Genomic DNA, 23,749 nt, shown 5'->3' with positions numbered 1-23,749 from the left:
CTCTATATTTAGCCTCCTTGTGATTTAACAATGTACCTGCTTTATATGTAGCTTTCCTATCCGTCTCTTTTTACTGAATGGAAATTTGCTTTTGAAAACGCATGAATGTAAGATGACATTTTAAGAAGAATCAAGTTACAGTAATTTCCACTAGTATTGTATTTTTAAAAAAAACATTTAAAATTCTACAACTATAAAGTTCAAAGTTTGACTGGGCTTTTTTGTGAAAGGCCAACAAAAAATAGTGCCTGATTGTGAAGTAGGTTGTACATATTTTTCACTTTTTCTATCTCAAAAACAAAAATCTGGAAATTGTGGTGTGCATAAGTATTCAACTCATGAATATGATCCAAATTGCTGACTTTGCTGGAGATCTGACCTAATTAGATCACAAGTCTTGTGCCATGTGGGTAAAAAAGGTTAAGAGGAATGAGGGCCACAAAATATTTTTTAAGAAATTGGTTTGCTGGGTATATAAGACCCAAATGAAACTTTTTGACTTAAATGCAAAACATTGTGTGGTGAAAAAACTCCACATAACTCTCATAACACTAAATCCACCAAAAAAAAAAAATAGTGATTGCATAATGTTGACAAGACAGCAATATTAAACATTGATTTGAATGGACCAGTTAAAATCTAGATTTCCTATCTGATTGAGAATCTGTGGCAAAACTTGAAAGTTAATGTTACAAATCTGACTGAGTTTGAGCTACTTTACATACAAATGTATGAAAATTTCAGTATCTGATACCTACATGTGATAGCAGCTTAAGATTATTCTGGAAGCAGTGAAGAATTTAAGACAATAGAAACATGTAGGCCAAGTAACGTGCCATTTATGCAGATAGGAAAAATGAGCGATTACATAATGTAACATTAAATGCTACCCCACCAGAGAGTTCCTTTCTCCATTTTCCTTTCCCAGTCTATCCACCTACGGTCTTCTGATAGCGTTTGCAAATATAGACGTGTGATTAGAGCAGAACTGAAACGCCTAAGGGATGCCAACACATTTTTAACACTGTTTCTAACTTCATGGAGCATTATCAGTAAATTGCTCTTTAAAATTTTTTACTGCAGGACACTTTTCTTTTGCGCTATAAAATTTTTGGATTGCACAGAACTACTCTCCCTTAAAATTTCTTTGGATTATTTGCTGTTTCACAAAGTGTGAAGCTCCAGCTCAGTCTCTGACAATTAACTCTAAATATTTATTTTCATATACTGATCAAATGTGTGCATCAGTGCATTCATTTTTCAACACATATCTTCCTGAAATGAAGCACAAAATATAATTTACTGCGAACTCGATGCAATTTAGCCAAAACCTTTATTCCTAAAAGTAAAGTGTTATGAAATCTTTTTGTCTGCTTATCGCTGTTCATAGAGAGCTTTTGCTTCCAGGCAGGCGTCTGTGGAGACAGCTGGGCTGTCTTTACATGTCAGGGCTCAGACTTAAATAGGAAAAAAATAGAAAGACATAAAGTCCCTCACTACAGGTCACTGGGAAGACGAGGCTGGTCCCTTTTGAAGGCTACATTTATTCTAAAAGTCACATTTCTGCAACTGTCAAGTTTATTAAGCGTAAATTTATTCCAGTTTCGAAAATTTATGTTTATGCTTAAATAATTTAGTTTCTATTTAGACGGTCTTTGTTCATTCCGCCACATGAACAAAAGGCAGATTAACTGCAGATATAAACTTAAAGCTGCGGGCGAAATGCATCTTGTTGCTAAAAATAGGTCCTACTGTTCTTTAAATGTTAAAGGATGGTTCAGATGCCCCAAGACCGTTAAAAGAACTGAGATAGCTGGAGCAAAGAGCAGTTTAGAAATATAATTATCAGCAGTTTTATTGCCACTAGCAATCTTTTAGTTGGCTCTCTTATTAACTTAAACATAACTCCAATCCTTTGCAAAAAGTTTTCAATCTCTCTGCACTCTTTTTCAGTTGTCATATTATAACCCCAATTTACATTTATCTATTTTAATGGGATTTTATGCTGTAACTTAAAGTAGTGTTTAACTTTTTCAACCTTTTAAGTTGAAGGAAACTGGTACATTATTTTCAATCGTTATCATAAAATTGTATTCAACCCCTCGGTCAACTATTTTCAGAATCGTCTTGAATGTGTGTCTAAATCCTGACACTCACTGTACTGTTTCAAATATCTGACAGGATCTGAACGTGTCACACTGTACACACCACGATGGAATACGAGAGACTGCACGACTTGTTGTAGCAGGATCATGTCCCCCTGCAGAGTCAGACTTCGGCACACACATTCAAACACACACTAAAATCACCAAAGGTTTCTCTTAATTCAGAGAAACACCTCGCTGAGTTATCACTGGTCAGACCAAGTTATAAGAATTGCAGGAATCGACATAAAAACCAACTGAAGACATGTCTTCATATTCGGAACAAATCTGTTCCCAGGAAACATCAAACACCACTTGACATTTGTTGTATTTCCTCTTTGTTTGTGGGAGCATTGAATCAGCAAGTGGTGCCTCTGTCACACTGAGCAGCCACATATTTTAGATCATTGCCAGCAATTTCTTGCTGCATGGCACAACCAAACTTCACAATGAAAAGGCTATGTTTAATCCAAGTTTTCTTTTTCTAACATACTTTTAAATGCACAAAAGGCCTAAAGGTTCAATTTGGTTTCACATAACAAAGACAAAATCTCCCACACATGCAGTATGTTCCCTGCGGTGTTGTGGGATTTCTTCATGCAACTCTTCCACAAAGGTCAGATTTGTGAAGTGCACAACTAATAGTTCTAAGTCAACTTGTGTTGTCCCCATACACTAGGAAAGCAACTTCTGAAGGGATTTAGTTGCTCTTTCTTTCATTTAGCTATATCAGACTGAAGGATGATGAACAGAAATACATGCTACTTTGTAGATTTTAAAGTGTAATGTTTTATAAACCCTATGTCATTTTTCACTTCAACATTGTGTGCAACCTTATGCAGGTCCATCTATTAAAATGTCAAGAAAGGACATTGAAAATTGTGGCTGGAACACGACTGTTCTGATGACATAATTGCTCAAAAGAATATTTTCTCTAAATTGCCAAATCGCAAATCAAAAATCTGTATTTATTTGCTCAGGATTTAGCTTTTTGTATTGGCAACACTTATATCCATTTGAGGTGACCATATGTCTACAAGTCAATTATCAGGAACTAGGAGCTAATTTTCCCTTGGAGGATAATGATTCCTTCCTCTTCACTTGTCCTCTCAATCAGAAAAGAAAAGAGCCACTCTTCTTAAGTGTGCCACAACTGTCTATTTTTTTTTCCAAGGCATGCCCATTGTAAGGCCTATCTCATTTTCGCTAATGACTTTGGGAGCCAGTGTGTAGGTGGCTCGAGCTGATATTTCCTTTTTGGTGTTTTAGCAACTGTGAGAATGGCTGTTGAAGAATGGGAGGTGTGTTTGTGACACATGAATTAATTCACATTCCAAAGAACAAAAAAAAAGAAGAAGAAAGAAACAGAACATTTCCAAAGTTTTCACTCTCCATCCTCTGTTCCTCTTTGCTTCACAAACTGTTCTTGTGGCAGAATCTTAGGTTCCCATGGAGACAGGATCACCCACGTGTCTCGTCACGACGAGCCTCTTATCCATGACAACACAGCTGTTTCCTCTTTCCTTCACATTTGGTGCATTGCTCATCACTTTGCATATTCTTCACAGGACTTGAATCAAAGGAGCTTTTGGAGCCCAGCATCCTGCCTAAACTGCTAAAGACCTTCACCATCGCTGCCATGATAAGTGCCTCTCTGAACTGTCATTCCTGTAAGCAGATGCATCTGAATGAATGCGTTCAAAGGGAGCATTGATGTGTGAAAAGAAACGACATTTGATCTGTTGGTACTGGAACAGACACGTCTTTTCCTTTTTTTGGCAATTTGAGCACATCTTTTAACCCTTGTTCGTGTTGGGTTAATAAACGATTATCTCGCTTTAAAAGGAATAGAAAGGCTCACATTGCCTTTCCTAGCCGCTGACATGTTGCGTCATCTTCACAAATATGGGCATTTCCACAGCTGATTCTTTACAAACTAGTCATTCAGAAAAGTAATCTTATGTGAAACGTGAGCGCCTGGCGTGACGCAGGAATACAAACACCTACACATATAGATACTACGTCTGAACACAGAAAAAGAGGAAATTGCATTGCCCACTCACTGTTTCTCCTCCATGTGGAGCTGCAAATATTTACAAAAAGGAATCAGAGCACTAACAGAAGCGTCAAGTTTTTCAGGATTTAGACCCTTTTACATAAACTTTAAGCTGATACATTTTCTAGGAATTGGAAGGTTTTACTTCTGAAGTAAGTGGAGACTGAGCCTCATCATGTAATGTCCTACAGTGACATGAAAAAGTATTTGCCCTCTTAGGAATTTCTTCTGCTTTAGTGTTTTAGTCACACATAAATGTCTCAGTTAATCAGTTGAAGACGATTAACTGAGACAGAATAAGTTTTATTGGTCAAGCTTGTGAACACAAACAAAGAATGACTTTGGTTTAATGGGCTCAGCGTGTACAGACATTAAAGATGCAGTATGTAACTTTTTTAACAATATATGTTTTCTACATTTTTCTTAAAACCATCACTATGTTGTAACGGTGTGATAAGAGACAGATAATCTGTGAAAAGATTAATTTCCTCCACCTCCTCCCTGGATTATTATTGCTGTCTGAAGAAATACCAAAAGCAACCAATCAGAACCAGAAGTGTCTTTGCGCTGTCAATAATTCTTGTGTACTCGCTGTTCAAGGTGCTAATAGTTGCTTATTGGAGCACAAGACTGTGTTTGTCTTTGGTCGTTGTTGGCCATGCTAGCTAGCCTAGCATTCAAAGAGAGGAAAGAGTAAGAGTAATCACCCTTCCATTGCAGGCAATGCAAGGGTGATTAACAGGGCTAAGCTCCACCTCCTAATTCTGAATGGTTGTTTCGAAGTAGCACTGAGAGAAGGCAGAGAAGCACAATTTTTTTCACAGTTATCTGTCTCTTACAATTCTGTCATGACATAGAGATAGTTAGTTTCAAAGCAGAGTACCTGTCTACCCGGATGGTGTCCAGTGTGTTCATCACACTGGACATCCTATTTCCTGCTTTTTCTTAAAGCAGATTTAATGGAACACATCCCTTCTAAAAAGTCCCACTTTTGTCTTTTCAATCCGCAATATACTTGTAGTCTTGGGGGATCTTCCAAATGTTAAGGAAATGTGAGATTAGCCTGTGTTTTTGGCTGAGTGAATGAACTTTCTGTGCCTTTTCTTATTCTGTCAGGACAACTAGAATCTTTCTCTAGCAATTTTTATAGTTTCAATATTGTTTTTCCTTCTCAAAGTGATTCAGTGTGTGCTCAGCAAAAATACTGTGTTTGTGCCTTGTGTTTACTTTTGTAGTTTTAGTCTTTACACGGATAACTTTTTGGTAAAGAGTGTGTCAGGTATTTTGTGTTAGCTTATTTTCTCCTGGCATGCTTTAGGAATAATATGATTATGTGACTCTAATATTTAATATCTACCAGCAGGAGATGACTGATGACCCTGAGTAATTTTGTCACAGTAGGTGGAAAGAGAGTTTAACATAAAATATTCAGAAGAAAATCCACAATTCTGTTAAATTATGTAAGATTTTAGAATATTTATCATTTTTAGCTGGTTCATCAAAGTGTTGCATCACAGAATAATGAATTACTAAAGGAAAGAAACTGGTACAAAAAAGTTAAATACAAATACATAATTCATAGTTATGAAATGGAATTTTGTTCTGATCCTACATATCTATTTCTAATTACCCAACATTAAATTTGAAAACCTTTGATCAGTCATGCACATATATCTTACACGCATCACATGAAGGCAGCCGGTGAAATATTGAATCAGCTGTGCAGCGCTTCAGAGCTCAGTGAGGGGCCGAGTTCAGAAGCAGCTCTGCTAATTCCCACACCTATGGTTGCTGCATGCTTCAAACTTCCTAACCTCACCAGCAACTGAGGAGACACAACAGATTCCTCACAGACTGCAGACAATCGTGCATCGGCTCACAATGGCTGCATTAAAATGAAGTTAGATAGGTGCATTAGGAGGTGATTTAATAAAGAAACAGCTCTGGACCTTTCAATTGTCGGGATTGGTACACTTAGCAGGAGATGAATGCACCAAGGGTCCTTAACTAGTCAGCAATTTAATACAGAGTTAATGTAAAATACAGGAAGAAGCAATATATTGCCTGATTATGGTTACACCAAACACTGTAACCTTAACCAGGCAATTTTTTCACCAGGGAATTAGTTTTGGTCTGTCCTTTATCTATGCCTTTACATATGTCTTTTTATTAAGTGAGGGTATATGCTGTGTCTTAGAATGGGCCAAAAAAGGTTGGTTAGATAATATCAATTTATACTCAACAGTAACAGAAACAACTGTTTTTTCCTCCAAAAGCTGCAAGAACGAGATCATGTTTTTCTGTTCTTTCACCTCAGCATTGGGAGTTCTTGCAGGTTGTGCATCAAGCACAAGAACTTTTTATCTTGTGTCTGAGAAAAAAGAAGTGCTGCAATAGAATAGAATAGAAACTTAAGGCAAATAAATGTGGAAGCTCGACTTCAATAGAAAATTACAACAGAAGGTAAGAACGGTAATAAAAAGCCGTCATGCAGTGGAACTGAGACACAGCATGGCATAAGCTGTTCCCTAATTTCCACTAAATGTGGAAACAAAGAAAAACTGTACAAATGTTTTAAAATACAATAAAATTCTAAACCTAGATCTGGCCTATATGGCACAAGTTACATGCAAAGAGAGGCAAAAAATTTTATGTACAAGGCCAACCAAAAACAGATTTAAAATTTGATCAGAGATGCATATGAACAAAATTAGCATGAAAGAATTATGTAATAAGATGAAAGATGCCTACATCGTCAAAAACAGGGTGCACAAAAACATCTTTATAAGGTAGATGTTGACAACCTGAAACTATATGCATGATTTATGTTTGTTTTGTCTGCTTCAGTTGAAGTGTGCTTTTATCATGGCAGAAATAGCTGTGTTTTTCTCAGTCTGTGCCCCTTGCCCACATCTGTTCAGATGAGCTCTTAAGCAGTACTTCAGTACCTTTATCCAGTAGAATCATACATAGGAAAAATAATGACTCTTCCACCGCAGCTCTTACTTCATAAGAGCTTCAGTGTATGAACACAGTGACATTAGGAAGGGTTGCTAATGTACACTTAAAAATAAAATAAGCCCTCCTGAGAGTCCAGATGGGTGCATTTCAGAACCAAAATATTAGAGATGTTTTATTTTTGATCTCTCTTTATTTTTTATTACAACAAACCACTGTTGTCCCGGAGCCACCTCTTATTATTCTGGTAAAACATCACAAATAATGAACGAAGCACACAAGACCTGTACCAGCAAAACCTTTCCTAGTTGTCATATTTGTATGCTGAGGAAAAAAGTCAGAGAATGTACACATGCAAAAAAAACTTTTGCACTTAAAAAATAAATTATGTTTCTTTTCTCCTCTGGATTATGTTACACTGTCCAATCCATCTGAAATTAGAATGAATGCGGCACAAACCTACCAACACACAGCATCTCAGTTAACCTGACAGGCTGGACGAGGAGAGCTTTTACTATAGAAACAAGACAATGCATTCAACAATGCGCCAAAGGTCTATTTACACTTTCTAAGATAGTGTTTCTACTGTGAGCATAATAAATATTTGAAATATATTCAAGTAATAGCCAAGTAACTTCAACTATCTGTTTTCATTCATAAAAAATATTATATGCACTATTGGAACTGTTAGAACTATCGCAAAATGCCTAAATGCAGCTTGCATGTGTTTCTCATCAACTAATTCAGTCTCGATCAATGGTTGCCGACAGAGGCTGCTTTCGTGGTTGTTTACTTTCTTTGTAAACTGTTTACTTGCATCTTTTTCCAGTCCATTTCATTGGCTAATGCAAATAGTGAGATATACAATCACTTTTCATGAGTTTCGTGGAAATTACTTTGTTACCAAAAAGTTCATCACCATGTTTACGCTTAGGATGAATAATATAAACTTCCAAATGGCAAAGTCCTTCAGAAGAGTTTGTTGACACTGTGGAAACTGCTCTGCAGCTGCTCACTGTTTATGGTGGACTGAAATGCTCAGCTTGATAAAACAGACCTGTGTCATTGCGCATATTGGAGTCTCCATGATTCATCCAAACATAACACGATAATAATGTACTTTGTGTGTTTTTTTTTGTTTGTTTTGTTTTGGGATTTTTTTTGTCGTTTCTTTTTTTTTTTTTTTTTTTTTTTTTTGCTGCAGCACTCACTGTTAACGATGGTGTATTAGCAACCCAGAGAAAATGAAATATGCTTCAGCTGAGTCATCTCTAACCCAAAGCATCCACACACTGCCACCTGGTGGTCAGTTATTATATGGAAAGCGAGTCACTAGCTGTTCATGGAAAGTACACAGTGAACTTAAAAAGCTTAAAACGGGGACATATTCAGCAGGATTCAGCAACGTTACTATTTTGTCACTTTTCTACCCCACTAAACAGCTCAGCTAATAAGCGATTTAATTGCACAGATTAATAGATTTTTCTTTAAAAGAATATTTTAGTCAAGGTGACTGATTTTTTTTCTACAGTATTAATGACATTTAATTTTTCTCATTGTATGTTTTCAAAAGTAGAGTGAGATTTATTGTTCTCAATTAAATTAATTTTTATTTTATTCAACATAAAAATATTATTTATTTTATATTATATTATGTTGTATTATATTATATTATATTATATTATATTATATTATATTATATTATATTACATACTTATAGATAAGCTGAGTTGATGACCAATTTAATTGTCATAGTCTAGCAGTTTTTACATTACAGTCAGTGTACCATTCCTAAACGCTGTGTGATTTTTAGCTTAATCAACATGCAGTGAATGTCTCCATATATCCCGGAGCATAATGGATAATTATCAAGTTATTAGTGTTACAATGCATTATGAGGTACATCAGCTGAGTGGGTAGTTGCCGGACCACTGCAGATTCAGTGTAGGTGTGGACCTGTGTTAATCATGAGCTTCCGGTTTGCAGTATAACAATGGATCGGTGACCCTTTCTAACCCGCCTCTCCACAACCTACGTCAGAGGATAACTTGTTGACCTGGCAATTTCACTCATTAAGTAAGGGCCCACATATCTTCCTGACAACATTGTTTTGTGAAAGTAGGTGATTTAAAGTGCTTTTAAATGAGTAATCATAGATTTGCCAGAGAGGGAGGGATGAAGGGGAACAAAACAGGTAGAAAATGTTGCTTTTATTTTACTGTGCTTATCACAAGGAATATAAGAATATTAAGAAATCCAACAAACATGATGTTTGATATAAACTAGCCCACTGCCATAATAGGTTATTATTTCTTTATTTCTTCCTTTCTTCTTTATTACTTTTTTCTTATTATGAACTATGATATATTAATCATAAACATTTGATTGCTATGTTTTAAATAAAGCTCTTCACAACATTCACTTAAAATCAGCATTGTAATTTCAATATTTTGTATGCTCTTTTTAATATACTTCAGCTTAATTCTATTTTTATTTTATTTTGCTTTGTTTTACAAATGTATTAAATTGCATGTTTAAACATCTTCTTTGCTTTAGGGCAATGTTTGTTCAACACAAGCAAGAGACATCAGCGAGTACTTGCTTGGTTGATATCATTGGACCAATCACAGCTGACATGCTGAACATCGGCTGACGTTTTCTGGACAGAATATTTGTGTTACTAGTTACACATGCAACATTGAGAGAACAGTCAGGATACACCGATAGTATGGTAATCTCTCTGATTGACATAAGTAGAGTGAGATGATTCTTGTACTCATTTAACAGTTTCTGACATGGTTCAACTGAACATTTTGTGCATTGTTCATTTTCAAATGTAAGATGTTTGCAAAATTTTGTGAATCTAATGTTGCTTTTAAACTCAACAGTCCAGGTTCCTGACCAGGTCATGCAGCAAGCAGCAAAGCATCCCAGACTATTTAGATTTTGTGAGGTTATATTCTTAATGTATGTGGCTCACTCCAAACACATATTCTGTTCTCCTGGTGTACAAGTAAGTCAGTTTTACACTCATTTAAAAAAAAAAAAACATTATTCTAGAACTGCTGGTATTTGTCAGTGTTCTATATGGCAAACTTTATTCTGTCTTATCAAGACAGGTCTTACCCTACAAAGCATTTTCTCTTGATTTCTCGTTGCACGCATATTCTAAAATATAAGTTTGCGCAGACTTGTTAGCTAATGTCATTTGTAACTTAACCATTTTAAGTGGGGAGAATTTGGGATTGTCTTAATTTATTCCCCATCAAAAACTATATTTCTTTATTACATTTCAACCAAACTTATAACTTGTTCCATGCATCCATTTTTCTGTACACCCTTGTCCCTAGTGGGGTCGGGAGGGGTGCTGGTGCCTATCTCCAGTGAACGTTTCAGGTGAGAGGCAGGGTTCACCCTGGACCAGATCGCCAGTCTGTCGCAGTTATAACTTGTTTTCTTCTTCAATTTTTATTGTTTGCTTATATAACTTAAAATTTTTACGAGTATTCAATTTGATTTTAGCCCCTTAACTCCCATGCTTAAAGTTGTTACATGTACAAAATACTGCAAGGGGTACCTTAGAAAAAAGACGAGCTTTTATATGGTTTCTCTGGAACATATGGGAAGAGATATGAAAGGTAGTACATCATCTTTACCTGTTAAAACCTACTCATGTATGGTTCAAGTAGAATCTGTGGAGGGAGGTTCCTCTGGATAGTCTGAAACCATGACTCATAAGTCCTCCAATGCAACCCACACTGTTTGTCCTTCACTGGGGATTCCACTTTCCAGATTTGGAGATATTAACTTCCTGTGACAGCAAAACAAAAATAATACTGACTAAATAAATAATACATTTCATTCGATAAAATAATGGGGGAAACTGTGTTTAATGTAGCAATGCCAAAGCACTAATAATTTAGGAAACAATAACATTTTTCTATGGCTTACAGAGTAAAATTAACATTTGTTTATGTAATTGTAAAATTGCACAGCAGTTTTATACATTACTGAATCATAGCTTTCCTGAGCAAGAGAAAATTTCAAAAACAAAAACAAAAAAAATCTGATCTATTTTTTTCATTTTTTCTTTGTTTCTTTGTTCATCGTTTAAGCAGAATCTATGCAGGTTCCCTCCTGGTTTTCATCATACCTGAATGAGGAAAACGTTATTGGTTTGAAAAGAATCATTCCCTGCACTTATTTTGCCTCCTGCTGGCCATTGTGCAAGAAACAGATTGTTTTAATCTCTTCAAAGGCAGTGTTGTAGAGCCAAATGACATTTTAAGGTGACTCTACTGTTGATATTTCTACATCTATGATGAAGTTTTGAAATAGCTAATTACCGATGAAAGATTAAGGATTGAAAACTGAACTAAAGTGTCTGATTACAAATTCATAAAACATTTATCATGCTAATAAAATATAAACATTTTATTTAAAAAATTAGGTGTTAAAGGAAGTGTTTCCCCAGTGCACAACTAATAGAACGTTATTCTGTTTGTTGTTTCGATGGTCTGCTTAGGCGTGTGAAAAACTCTTTAAGAAAGTTTATTATAAAAATGTCAACAAAAAAAATTGCCATCCTTAAATGTGATTAAAAACACTTGAGAAGAAAAACTTTGGTAAATTTAATGCATTAGGAAAAAATTATCCTTTACATTATAGACTGAAAAGGTTAAATAATTTGCCTATGGTAATTTTCTTAGCAGGGTTCCAAAATATTTATTATGCTGCAAGGACAACGGAACAAAATAGATGATCATGTCCATAACAGAGCTTTGGAAATGAGATAGCTACAATATGTAATGGGAAGAGCAGGAAATAAGCTAGTATGTTCTGAGACCGTACTGGGAATGTTCAAGAAAAACTGCAGGAACTGGTGGTTCGTGAGGTTTTATTAGGGTCGACGACATGACATCTATTATGTTCTGTATAGTAGATTGATCTGACTTGGGTTTTTTCACGTTTTCTTGAAATGCCCTCTGTCAATTTCACATTTATTGATCATTGCCGTTACTCTGATCAGTGGTTGGTTTGACCGGCGTCACGACTACAGCCGTCACCTGGACCTCTGATTGGCTCAGCGCTCTCATCCGGGTACTGCGCTAGGACGAGCTCATTAGCTAAAGGTACCAATATGGCGGAGGTAAGAGGGAAAACAGGGGAGAAGCTCCCGGTCTTTAATCGATATTTTTTGTATTCACGTATTTCAGTTTTAATCTTTATGTTATCGATTGAGGAGAAAAACGTTTTTGCTGCATGTATAGCGTGTCTTATGCCATAAATGTCATTTTTATTCCTATAAAATATGCTTGAATGTCTGAAGTGATCCTCCACTAGGAGGCCTCTGCGCCTTCGCTCTCAGCTGCTTCGCAGTAGCGGCTGTGTAAATTGATACGTAAATTTAACGCCAGTCGGCTGCTTAAAGGAAATAACAGAGTATTTCGAGTTTGTTACAGTTTAAGTTTTATCCGAATGGCTTGATCTACTTTTACAATACCTTTACTGGAAAGAACATCTTTTCCTGTCGATGACGGCGCGATGCAAACCAAATTAGTGTTTACATTTCTCGCTGCAGAGCGTTAACATTAAGCTTTTAGGGTTAGCTTGGCGGCTAGCAAACTGTTTCGGGAACAGATTCAGTTCAAATCTTGCTGTTGTCTTTTACTCAGGGGCCTGATTTATTTGGATGTAGTGAAGAATCCCAATTCATTGCTTCAAATCTGCAATTGCAATATGACTTGCGGCTCATGTCAAATTAGCTACCTATAGCAGGTAACCATAACGGTATTTCTGACTCTGTATCCCCCATTGTGGATTGTTAACATGTATTCTGGATGAATGCATGATGCTGTTTGGAGCAGACATTTAAAATAAATGTATACCTACATTTGGCCTATCGAAATGACAATATGTGGGAGGTTTTTTCAGTGATGCTGTTTTGATCAATTACGAATTTTTGGAGCTTATCATTTCACGACTTTGCTTCATTTTTATTACTGCAGCTGTAAAAACGTCTTTGTATACAGATATGTTAGCACAATTTCTGAAGAAGAAAATGTTAACACAAGCAGTTTCATCTGAAAAGGCATCAAATCATTTTATGCTAAGATCCTATTTGTAGTTTAATGCAATGTTTTAGCAGCTGAATTTTCAATTGAACATTTTTGGGGAAAATAAAATATTTAAAAAATTCTTAGTTTCAAATATGTTTTAAATATTGCTATGCTATGAGAAGTGTGATAATGTCATATATACATATATTAGTGCTATGATTTAAAATATGTTTGCCTTTAAAAATTGTGACATTATGCTGTCTTGAATGAAAATGCATTCATCTTATTTTCTTTTTAAAATGAAACATTATAGTTGAGACCTAAATTTTAGTTGAAAATTATGTCAGCATTTTAATTCAGCTTGGTGTGTGGTTCTGTGTGTATGTGTGTGTGTGTGTGCGTGTGGGAGAAACCTAATTAAGCATGTTGTAACCTATTAAATTGTTTGATTTTTGGTATTTCAGTATTTGAAAATGTCAACCAACAGTCAAACCTTTAAAAAACATCAGCTTCTTTTCAGATGAATCAAACACTGTTTTGTTAAACCAAAACATTCTGTGTGACTATTGATGCGACACAATCACAAATTTGACAGTTCTTTGTATTTGTGTATGAAGAACTGTCAAACATGTATGCATCTCTTTTAATTGCATCTGTTAATGCTGTATGATGTATCAATGAAAGTTACATTTACGAACAAAATACTTATCTTATAAATTCATATGCATCGCAAATTTCCCATATTTGTCCATGAATGTTTTCAGAGATTTGTTTTACTCGTGATGGCAAAACTATATTTATTTTTTATACATATATAATTTTTTTGCTCTTTTTTACTTTCAGGCTTCTCTAGGAAGTTCAAGTCCAGGTAATTAATTTGCCATGAATTATTGGTTTTATGTTTAATTTTTTAAAGAGATGCTTTTGTATTACTTAAGCATTAGAAGGATACTGACTATTTTAATTGCATTGAAATCTGAACAATCTAGTCTTGTGCTTCCTTGTGTTTGTGTGATCTTCCTAAAACAATTTTTGTGCTATGCCACTAAGATATTTCTGTTTTGTTTGTTCAGTTGGCTCTTTATCTTCAGAGGACCATGACTTTGACCCAACTGCAGAAATGTTAGTTCATGAATACGATGACGAGAGGACCCTGGAAGAGGAGGAGTCTTTAGACGGCGGGAGGAACTTCAGCTCTGAACTTGCAGATTTGGAAAGGGTAAACGAGTCCTCATTTCATTTGCCTTCAAATTACATACTTATTCAATACAATTTAGAAAAGACCAATTCACAAGAAGTAAAAAGAAGTCAATTCATTAAAACAGTCATCTTAATTATTTAGCCAATTAAAGTTTTTTATTAAAATTGGTAGAAAGCTTTTCCATCTAATGCAGCCATCAGATCACAGAAAAAATTGTTGAAATTGTTTTGTTTTTTGTTTGTTTTTTCATCAGGAAGGGAACATGCCTTTGGAAGAACTTTTGGCTATTTATCGCTATGAGGCGTCAGCAGGCTCCAGTGTAGACAGTTCCTCTGGGGATCTGACTGAGCTTCCTGACATGACATTGGATAAGGTAAAGACCTGCAAATATACACACACACACATTAAATATATTAAAAGTTTATATCTAGGACAGGGGTGTCAATATCCAGTCCTCGAGGGCCGATGTCCTGCAACTGTTAGATGTCCCTCTGCTGCATCACACCTGAATAGAATAATTTGGTCATTAGCAAGGCTCTGGAGAACTGATCTACACAAGGAGGAGGTAATTAAGCCATTTCATTCCTGTGTTTTGTACCTGTGGCACATCGAAAAACTGCAGGACAGTGGCTCTCGAGGACTGGAGTTTGACACCCCTGATCTAGGGGTGCCCACAACCAAATAACTAGTTGTGTGCTTTCTAATTGTTTATTCTGGTCTCATCAGGAGGAAATAGCGAAAGATCTATTATCTGGTGATTATGAGGAGGAGACCCAATCTTCAGCTGATGATCTGACCCCATCAGTTACTTCTCATGAGACCACAGACTTCTTTCCAAGAACACTTCGATGTAAGTTTACAGATTTGTGTCTGTTCATGTTAAAGTTTTATGTACAGCATACTGAGTGAAAAATTACATATTTGCATTAGGATTGTGACTGAGTGACTTTGCACAAACATAATTTGCATCCATTTATTTTATCATAACATTTTGTGTCACATTTTGGCATGGTTGATGAAGTTTCAACATGATGATGCCCAAACTCAGAGTGTTTACCCTGAAAAAGAAAACTATGAACAGGAGATCAACAATATGTCAAAGTCATGGCAAAATAGTCAAATTCTTTAGGTGACATATAAAATGTCATCTAAATCCTGACACTGTTTGTGCATTCTGCAGACAAAATCTTGTTGATTCACAAAATTATTTGAAGGTTTAAACTTCTTGCTTCTCAACCAGAAAGTAAAGAAGTGTGTTTATTGATGTTTTGTTTTTAGCCAATGCTATCTCTGATGGGGATAAAGAATCAGAGTGTGACGATCTTGGGCCAAGCCCCGATGACTCTGGAAAAGTGAGTGATGCATTGTATTAGAGATCACGTCATAATAAACTTCATGACATGAAGTTTTTGTATTTACTTTCATCATGGTGTGTATTCTCTTTTTCAAGGAAATCATGGTGGGGTTAGAGTACCAAGCAGAGGTGCCATCTGGCCTCTGTCACTACAAAGATGAGGAGAAAGGTGAGCGCTGCTTTTTGCATCTGTACATGGCGGTCTAGCCAACTCCTAACAACAGCAAGAGGAATCAAGCAGAAGCTCTAACTCTAAATCATCTCCTCTTGTCAACAGTGTATGAAGATGATGACGAGTTACTGTGGAGCCCAGACATTCTGTCAGAAAACAAGGTTAGGAGTTATCTCTCTGAAGTATTGTCAAGGACAACGGATGAAAGCACAGAATACGACAAACCAGGGATGCATGTTCGAGATGACGAGCAGGTAGGTCACATCTCCTTGACAATTCTTTGATGTGACACATTGAAAAACAATCAAGATTTCGATGGGTAGTTTTTATTTGATGTGTTTTGTCCAACACTTCATTTTTTCCATCTTAGGCTTTATATGAGCTTGTGAAATGCAACTACAACATCCGTGAAGCACTAGAAAGATACTGCAACCATATGAAATCATATAAAGGTAAGCAGACAAGGAAATGATCACATTATTCCATATGTATACATTTATAAATGTGTAAGTTTTTTCAGATGAGGTGTAACAGTAAGTCATAGAATAACCAGTTAGTCTTGTTAGATGTTAGATCAAGTAATAAACTTAATTCTTTAAGCTCAGTTATTTGGACTGACTCTCTGGTTAAGACATTCTTTACTTTTGAGATAATTCCAGAAATCATTGTTTTAATATTTGTTGTGTTTCGTTTTAGAAAAATCTCCTCCATGGTCGGAGGAAGAGTGCAGGAACTTTGAACATGCTCTCCAGATGTACGACAAGAACTTTCACCTTATTCAGAAACACAAAGTGAGACTTGTTTCATATTTTTACTATAGTATTTATGCAAAAGTAAAAAAAAAAAAAAACAATTTATTGAATTTTAATGTTCTTGTCCCCTCAGGTAACAACACGGACAGTAGCAGAATGTGTAGCGTTTTATTACATGTGGAAGAAGTCTGAGCGTTTCGACGTGTTTGTGCAGCAGAATCGGTTTGGGAAGAAGAAGTACAGCAGCTATCCTGGTGTAACGTAAGTGACCGGAACAAGTCGGTTTGACCTGCTTGCTCCATGTCAAACACACTGGGGAAAAAAAACATACTTGATGTTAAAGAAATTGTCTTGGTTGTGATTTTATTGCGCAGTGACCTGATGGACAGGCTGGTGGATGAAGCAGAGGGGCTGGCGGTGGACAGCTCGTCATCTGTGTGTTCAGGTGTGGGTGGAGGGGGAAGGATGGAGGCCACAACAGAGCAGCAGCTCAGTCTGCTCAACTCCATCACTGCAAGTGATCTCACAGGTTTGTATAGGAGGAATGTGAAATTCTTCATAACAGATGATCTTCTGACTTATAATTGCAGTTGTCATCTTTGGATGTTCCATGCTAACACCGTTCTGTCTCCTCACAGCTTTAAGCAACACTGTAGCCACAGTATGCTCCCCTGGAGAGGTGAGTTGCTTAGACTCCTACAGCTTTCCTCCTCTGGAAAGTCTCCACCGTGGATCGCTGAACCACGACGAATCCCTCGGGTTCCCTTCCAACGGTGCCGACCCCGACTGCCTCAACATGCTCGACGCCGGCTTCTACTCCGACCTGGGCCAGCTCGGAGGAGTGTGCGTCAACAAAGACTGCGAGCGGCCCTCCAAGAGACTCAAGATGACACTGCCTGACTCGTTTATCAACGACGTTTCCGTCGCTAACCTCGGTGTGGACTTTGAAGCCCGACGGACAACGACACACCACCACCGAATCACCGGCGCCAAAATGGCCGTGTCTGTCACAGACTTCGGGAGCTTAGCTGGCAGCGGCGAGCCCAACGGGTTTCTGGGAGCGCACGCACGGCACCACACACAGCATACTGCAGCACTTCAGTCAGAGTGATCTTCCTCGTCTTCTTCCTCTGTTCTTCCCTTTTGAAACCTTTTTGGGGTTTTTTTCTTGCTTGTACATAAGACTGACCTCACTGGAAAATCTGATTTGTTTAAATTCTATTATATAAATATATACATATCTATATATATGTATATGAATATACTTTTTGTTTTCATTTTTGTGTAATATGACATCAGTGATGTCTACCATATAGAACTAAAATCTTGATTTCTCTCAAGAGTTTATATAGCCATTTATTTTACTTTCGTTTGCGTTTATGAGATGTGTAACGTCCATGCACCGTGGGGCCCAGAAGCTGCAGTAGGAGAGTTGTGAATCTTCTTTCCCTGACATATACAAGCATCTTCAGCGCTAGTCTGTTATCCTGCCATTCTTTTCAGCTGCCAAAACAGATTGTTTTCTGCCTCTAGTGTTAGTAGTTTCCTGTCTTTATTTGATGTGGTACTTATATTTAAGTTATTTTTTTTTATTTAAGTTTTTTTATTGTGTTTGGTTTACAGGTACTTTTCAGTAATCAGAATGGTGCAGAAGGTGTTGTTGACCCCCCACCACCTCCAAAAACCTGAGTGGAAGTAACACTAGCATGCAGATTTGCTCAGAGGCCAGGAAGTGTTTTGACTTGCTGCAAAGGTTCTTAAATTTGAGTTAGTTTATAGAGATGCACCAATCAGAATCTTTGTTACAATTTATTTGTCGCACTTAAACTTACTTTAACTTTTACTTAAACTTACTTAGTTTTTTTTCTGAAATTTTGACTTGTCTTGAAGAAGCAAAACTGAGCCCTGGTTTGTATTCTATAAAGAATGTAGATTAAGTTTTCTAAAAAGCTAATCTGTCATGTTGTATTATACACAGCACTTAAAGAACAAAAATTAGAGTACTTTAGCTGATTCAAGTATTGCTCTCTCTTGCTCTTTTGCAGCCTAATTTATATATGGATTATAGATTACACAAGTTTAATTTTCAGACACTGTTGATACTAAAATAATTAGTTTTCAGTCTTTTTCACTCAATTACAGCATTAACCCCGGAGGAGTGCGATGGACAAAACATTTCTTGATTTGAAGAGGCAGTCTCTTGGTGCAACTCATCTTTAAGTTCAGATAAACTCGGCAGGTGCGAACCTTTGCAGCATCTTTTTATGTTTTTTCTTCTAATGTCAAACCTAAATTTCTGGCCCTGATTTGTTGTTTTATCATCGTGCTTCTAAACAGCTGGTGAAGAAAATGTTTTGCAGCCTCACGTAATCGGAGTGGCATTGTTTTCCTTTCCTCCTTGTTGTGAAATCTTCTTTGGAGCAAACTGTAACAGCAATATAGCAATGCAAAGATTGTGGTTGGGTTAATAGCCATGTAAACACTGACACAGTAAAGTTCTGTATTTATTGAGTATATTTTGACCTTTGTAAGACTTAATTTAATATTTTTGAAGTTTGTTCATGCTGCTCTTTGGCAGGTTTACCTGTATATGACCTTGTCATTGTTAAATATGGTAGAATTTGTTCCTCAATCAAGTAGCTCCATTTTTTTCTTTCCATTACTAGCAAGCTTTGGTAAACCTGCTGGTGGTGTTATGTTTATTTAAAGCCTCTGAGTTGCGTACGTAACCTCTGCTCAGCCTGTACTGACGAGAGATGCCTTTTAAAACCCGATTGACAATTTCATGGGAGCAACGTAGCAGAAATGGAGCGGTTTTTACTTGACTGAATTCCACAATTGTAAAACAAAACAAACAAAAAAAAAAGTTCAGCGGATCGGCGTCAGTGAATTGGATGCAGTAGTAGTGTTTACTTAATTTATCTATGCATCGTGCTATGAGTGTTTAGTTTGTTTCAGGGGAATATCATGTCAGTCTTGTCCAGTACATGTTTGCATTTCTCCCATAATGTTTGTGTAAAGATCAAATTCATGCCCACTAAATCATCACTAAGTTCCATCATGTAAATTCAGTTTGAAAGCCCAGCATCAGAGAGAGGTTCCTTACATCGGCATTTCATGTAAATAATTAGCAAATAGCCTTTAAAACGCCTATTAACTGACCTCTTACACTTGTGAGTTTGTGTCGATACAAAGATTTTAAATTTGGTTCTCTGTCAGAAAGGCAATAATTTGTAGATATGTACAGTCATGTTTTTTTGTTTTGTTTTTGCATTTAAACATTTGACTTGTTCAAATTACGTTTTTCTCTGTTTGGATAGTCACGATACCCAAAAGCTCCAGGCCGCAGTTGAAACCACGCATGCCTGCTGCGCCTGCCTCTCTTGTGTGCCACAGAAAACGGCTTTACCTAAAGACGTGCTGGTATTACTCAATGTTGCGGTTTGTGCAGCCATGTGTAAAAGACACATCTTTCTTTCCTAAAACTTTTTACTTGTCGATATTTGTCTTGGTGGTCAAGGGATGGCTGCTGATTCTAAGTATGCGAAGAGCTCGTTTCTCTTTTAATGCAATGTGCAAAATGCAGTAGGTCCTCCAAGCTCTTCTAGCTTTAGCAGTGCAGTGATATTTATTTCACCTGTGGTTTGTACAAAGACTAAAAACTGTCAGAATGTAAAGGCCATTAAGTAGTTTGAGTAGGTTCTCACCTCCCTGTGAACTCGAAAATGTGATATTTTATTGATCTCTCTGGCCTGAGATTTGTGTGTGCAGGAAAGCACTAAACAAATTTATTTTGTATTGTGTTTAGAAGTTTAAAAGTTAAACGGAATATAGCAGTCGTGTCTTGAAACTGAAAATCCACATCCTTTAAAACCGAAAAACACCTTTGTGAATAAAAGAAACCCTACAAAACCTAAAAATGTATATCCAGAAATATAGACAATCAAAAACTTCACTATGAGAAATGTTTGAGAAGCTATCTTTATTGTTTATAAGAATTGTACATAAACATTGCTGTTTTTGTTTTTTTTGTCTTTTGTTAAACATTTTGTATTTTCTGTTGTACTTTAATACCTTGTGTACAGATCCAGAAATAAAGCTCTGGAAAAACTTCAAAGATGATTGCACACTTTTTTGTCTTTAGTAATATTACAGTAAGGCCAGGCCAGCATATTCAAGGCAGCTGTAGGTGATGAAAACAGCTGCAGAAGAAAAGTTGAAACATTTACTGCAGTTCAGCCAGTTAACCTTAATTTGTCAAACAGAAATTATGCCAGAACCTGCTGGAGGATGTGAATAATTTGCCTTTTTTGACTTAAAAAAAAACTTTATTGTGTACATATCTGGTTAACGTTTCAATTTATAGTGAACAAGGAAATAAAAGACAGTGATGCGTAAACCTGAGCACTAAATCACACACGTTAGATTAGTCATATCCACTTGCATCAAACCTTAACTGGACGGTTGTCTTTTGAGAGGAATGGGAATCGTCATAAAGTCCTCTGCCAGAATCACCTCTACGCCACTGTCCTGTAAAGCCTGGTCAGCTTGCTTCTTGAGCTCCGAGACAACGTCCTCGTCTCCCTCCTTCTGTAGGGAACTGGGTTTGTAGCGCTGGCTGAAATGATAAAGGACCAGCCTCCGTGCAGAGCAAGTCCGAGCCACGGCCGCTGCCATCTCAGGCGTGCTGTGTCCATGGTCCACAGCTTTCTCCCGGTGCTCGTTCCCCAGGGTGGCCTCGTGGACCAGAACGTCCGCCCTGTCGCACAGACGGAAAGCTCCTTCACCGAGCACCGAGCTGCAGTCACCGAAAACACAGACTTTCCTCCCTGGAATATCTTCTTCCAGAACCTCACTGGGATGCAGTAAACGTCCACTGTCAAGAACCAGAGACTCGCCAGCTTTGAGACGGGTATACAGAGGGCCTGGTTTAAGACCTAAAGTTGAGAAAATACATCAATCATTTAAAATATATATTTATAATAATTTTAAGTCTTTAACTGTATAGCTCATGATCTTAAAAAATAAAATAAATGTTTATAAAAGTTGTTTATAAATTCATCACGTGCTTTCAACATGTGTTGAATTTTAAAAATAAGGGGTTTTAAAAATATACATCCTCATAGAAATGTTCTTTCAGCAAAACCAAGAAAGTTGAAAAATACAGAAATGACTACAGAAATGTCCCTCATGTCTTAAAAGGTCAAGGAATTGCAATGTTCACCAACAGTACAAGGTGTATAGGTTCTAAATACACTACAAAAAAATATATATATTTTTTGTTTGTTTGTGGTAAAAAGTGGGATTTCTATTGGAAAATCAAAAAAACAGTCCAATCTTCTCTCAGGTTGATAGTAAATCAGGAGGTATTTGTTACCGAGCTCCTTCAGTAGTTTTGTTTTCAGTCTTCCGGGACGATCGTGTTCCTGGATGCAGAAGCCAAAGGAAGGAATGCGGTGAAACAGCCGGAAGGCCTTGACAACAAACTTGTTGTCTTGGAAAAGGGGGTAACAGTCGCCGGAAACGTCCAAAGGAATCGTCCTGCCAGGCTGCTCCTGTGCTTGGGGAGGACTGCAGTCCACAGTCATCTGTAATGTTAGAGCAAATGTCAGAGCAAATGGGAAACCTACAAGTCCCACTCCAATAAAAATAATAAACAGCAGATGTTGACATAATGATTCAAAGCATCTATTTTTTTAAAGAAATGTAAATATAGGGAGGCTGAAATAATCTTTATGCATTTATATGATGGGGGAAGTTCATCTTATCAACATAGAATAAATAAAACGCTTTTTTTTCCTGTTTGGCTTTTTTTTTTTAATTTCACTATTAACTCCTCCAAGAAGAAAAAAAAAACATACCTCCATGCTGAGCTGTCCCTCTTCTGGACTCTGGTCTGGCGTGGACTCCAGCTCATGCACTACAGCAGAGGCAAGGTATGCTTTCATGTTTTCAATTCGTTCCAGAGTTTTAGCGACAGAAGGTTTGCGTTGCACCTGCCTGCATACGGGAAGAGCAGCTCTGATCCTGTGAGGCCAAGACTCACTCTGAGGAACTTCCTGAGGCCCCGGGGCCCGTAGATGTCCACACATTTCGGGCTCTGCTCCGGGTCGCGGTTGGTGTTGAGGCTCACGGTGCAGAGGAGGCCAGGCAACCCGAACAGGTGATCGCCATGCAAGTGGGAGATGAAAACCTTCGTGATGCGCCCTGGGTGGACACCATGACCAACAACGGAGAAGTACAGATTGAGAGAAATCTGGTTTTATGACCATCTCAAAAGTTTCAGAAAAATACTTAAATAACTTCTGTTTTTTTGTTTTGTTTTGCTTCAAAATATACTGCTCAAGAAAATAAAGGGAACACTCAAACAACACAATATAACTCCAAGTAAATCAAACTTCTGTGAAATCAAACTGTCCACTTAGAAAACAACACTGATTGACAATCAATTTCACCTGCTGTTTGTGCAAATGGAATAGACAACAGGACAAAATATTCAATGAGAATATTTCATTCATTCAGATCTGGGATGTGTTATTTGAGTGTTCCCTTTATTATTATTATTTTTTTGAGCAGTGTACTTAGAGGGGCTGTGCTGGTTTCTCACCGGCTTTGAGCGGGCTCTTCATCAGCTGGATCTGGGTTCCTTCTCCGCAGTCAAACAGCCAGCACTCCCCGTCCGTCCGCAGCACCACGGCCGAGGCGCCGCGGTGAGGAGACGGATAAGCCGACCCGGTTCCGAGGAAAATCATTTCCATGGACATTCTCCCAGAGTTACAGAAGCTCAGTCAGAAAAGAATAACAATAAAAGATACAGAAACTTCCACAAACAGTAACGAGAGCCACTGTGTGCCTGTCAGCACAGGTCACACAGTGATGACGCAAAATGTCAGACGGAGCGGCGCAGGATGATTGGGTCGGCTTTATAGACGCGAAAAACGCAAGGTTTACATTTTCTTTGTGTTTGTAATGTTTTAATTTTGACAACAAGCGGACATTTTTTTTCCTGTAATGTTTATGAAATATAAGAATAGTGTTTAAAATACTTTTAAT

The 23,749-nt window shown here is 37.2% G+C and overlaps 2 protein-coding genes across 2 annotated transcripts; one reads left to right on the top strand and one right to left on the bottom strand.

Annotated features, from left to right (window-relative positions):
- The first annotated feature begins 14,022 nt into the window (after positions 1 to 14,022).
- mier3b (mesoderm induction early response 1, family member 3 b) lies at positions 14,023 to 20,701 on the top strand. Its single transcript, XM_055039647.1, has 12 exons — positions 14,023 to 14,085; positions 14,291 to 14,436; positions 14,672 to 14,791; positions 15,145 to 15,268; positions 15,697 to 15,770; positions 15,869 to 15,941; positions 16,050 to 16,198; positions 16,315 to 16,396; positions 16,641 to 16,735; positions 16,830 to 16,957; positions 17,071 to 17,225; positions 17,335 to 20,701. The coding sequence occupies exons 2-12, from the start codon at positions 14,338 to 14,340 to the stop codon at positions 17,805 to 17,807; spliced, it is 1,572 nt and encodes a 523-aa protein (XP_054895622.1). The 5' UTR covers positions 14,023 to 14,085; positions 14,291 to 14,337; the 3' UTR covers positions 17,808 to 20,701.
- A 105-nt stretch (positions 20,702 to 20,806) lies between these two features.
- Positions 20,807 to 23,566, bottom strand: elac1 (elaC ribonuclease Z 1). Its single transcript, XM_055039648.1, has 5 exons — positions 23,304 to 23,566; positions 22,697 to 22,903; positions 22,558 to 22,616; positions 22,074 to 22,284; positions 20,807 to 21,633 (listed from the first exon to the last, which is right to left on the bottom strand). Exons 1-5 carry the CDS (start codon positions 23,458 to 23,460, stop codon positions 21,149 to 21,151), a joined length of 1,119 nt encoding a protein of 372 aa, XP_054895623.1. The 5' UTR covers positions 23,461 to 23,566; the 3' UTR covers positions 20,807 to 21,148.
- Positions 23,567 to 23,749: the final 183 nt, after the last annotated feature.

This window comes from Poeciliopsis prolifica, unplaced genomic scaffold, assembly GCF_027474105.1.
Source record: "Poeciliopsis prolifica strain line A6 unplaced genomic scaffold, Auburn_PproV2 SCAFFOLD014, whole genome shotgun sequence".
Classification (NCBI taxonomy): Eukaryota; Metazoa; Chordata; class Actinopteri; order Cyprinodontiformes; family Poeciliidae; genus Poeciliopsis; species Poeciliopsis prolifica.
This window is presented reverse-complemented; position numbering and strand designations above follow the sequence as displayed.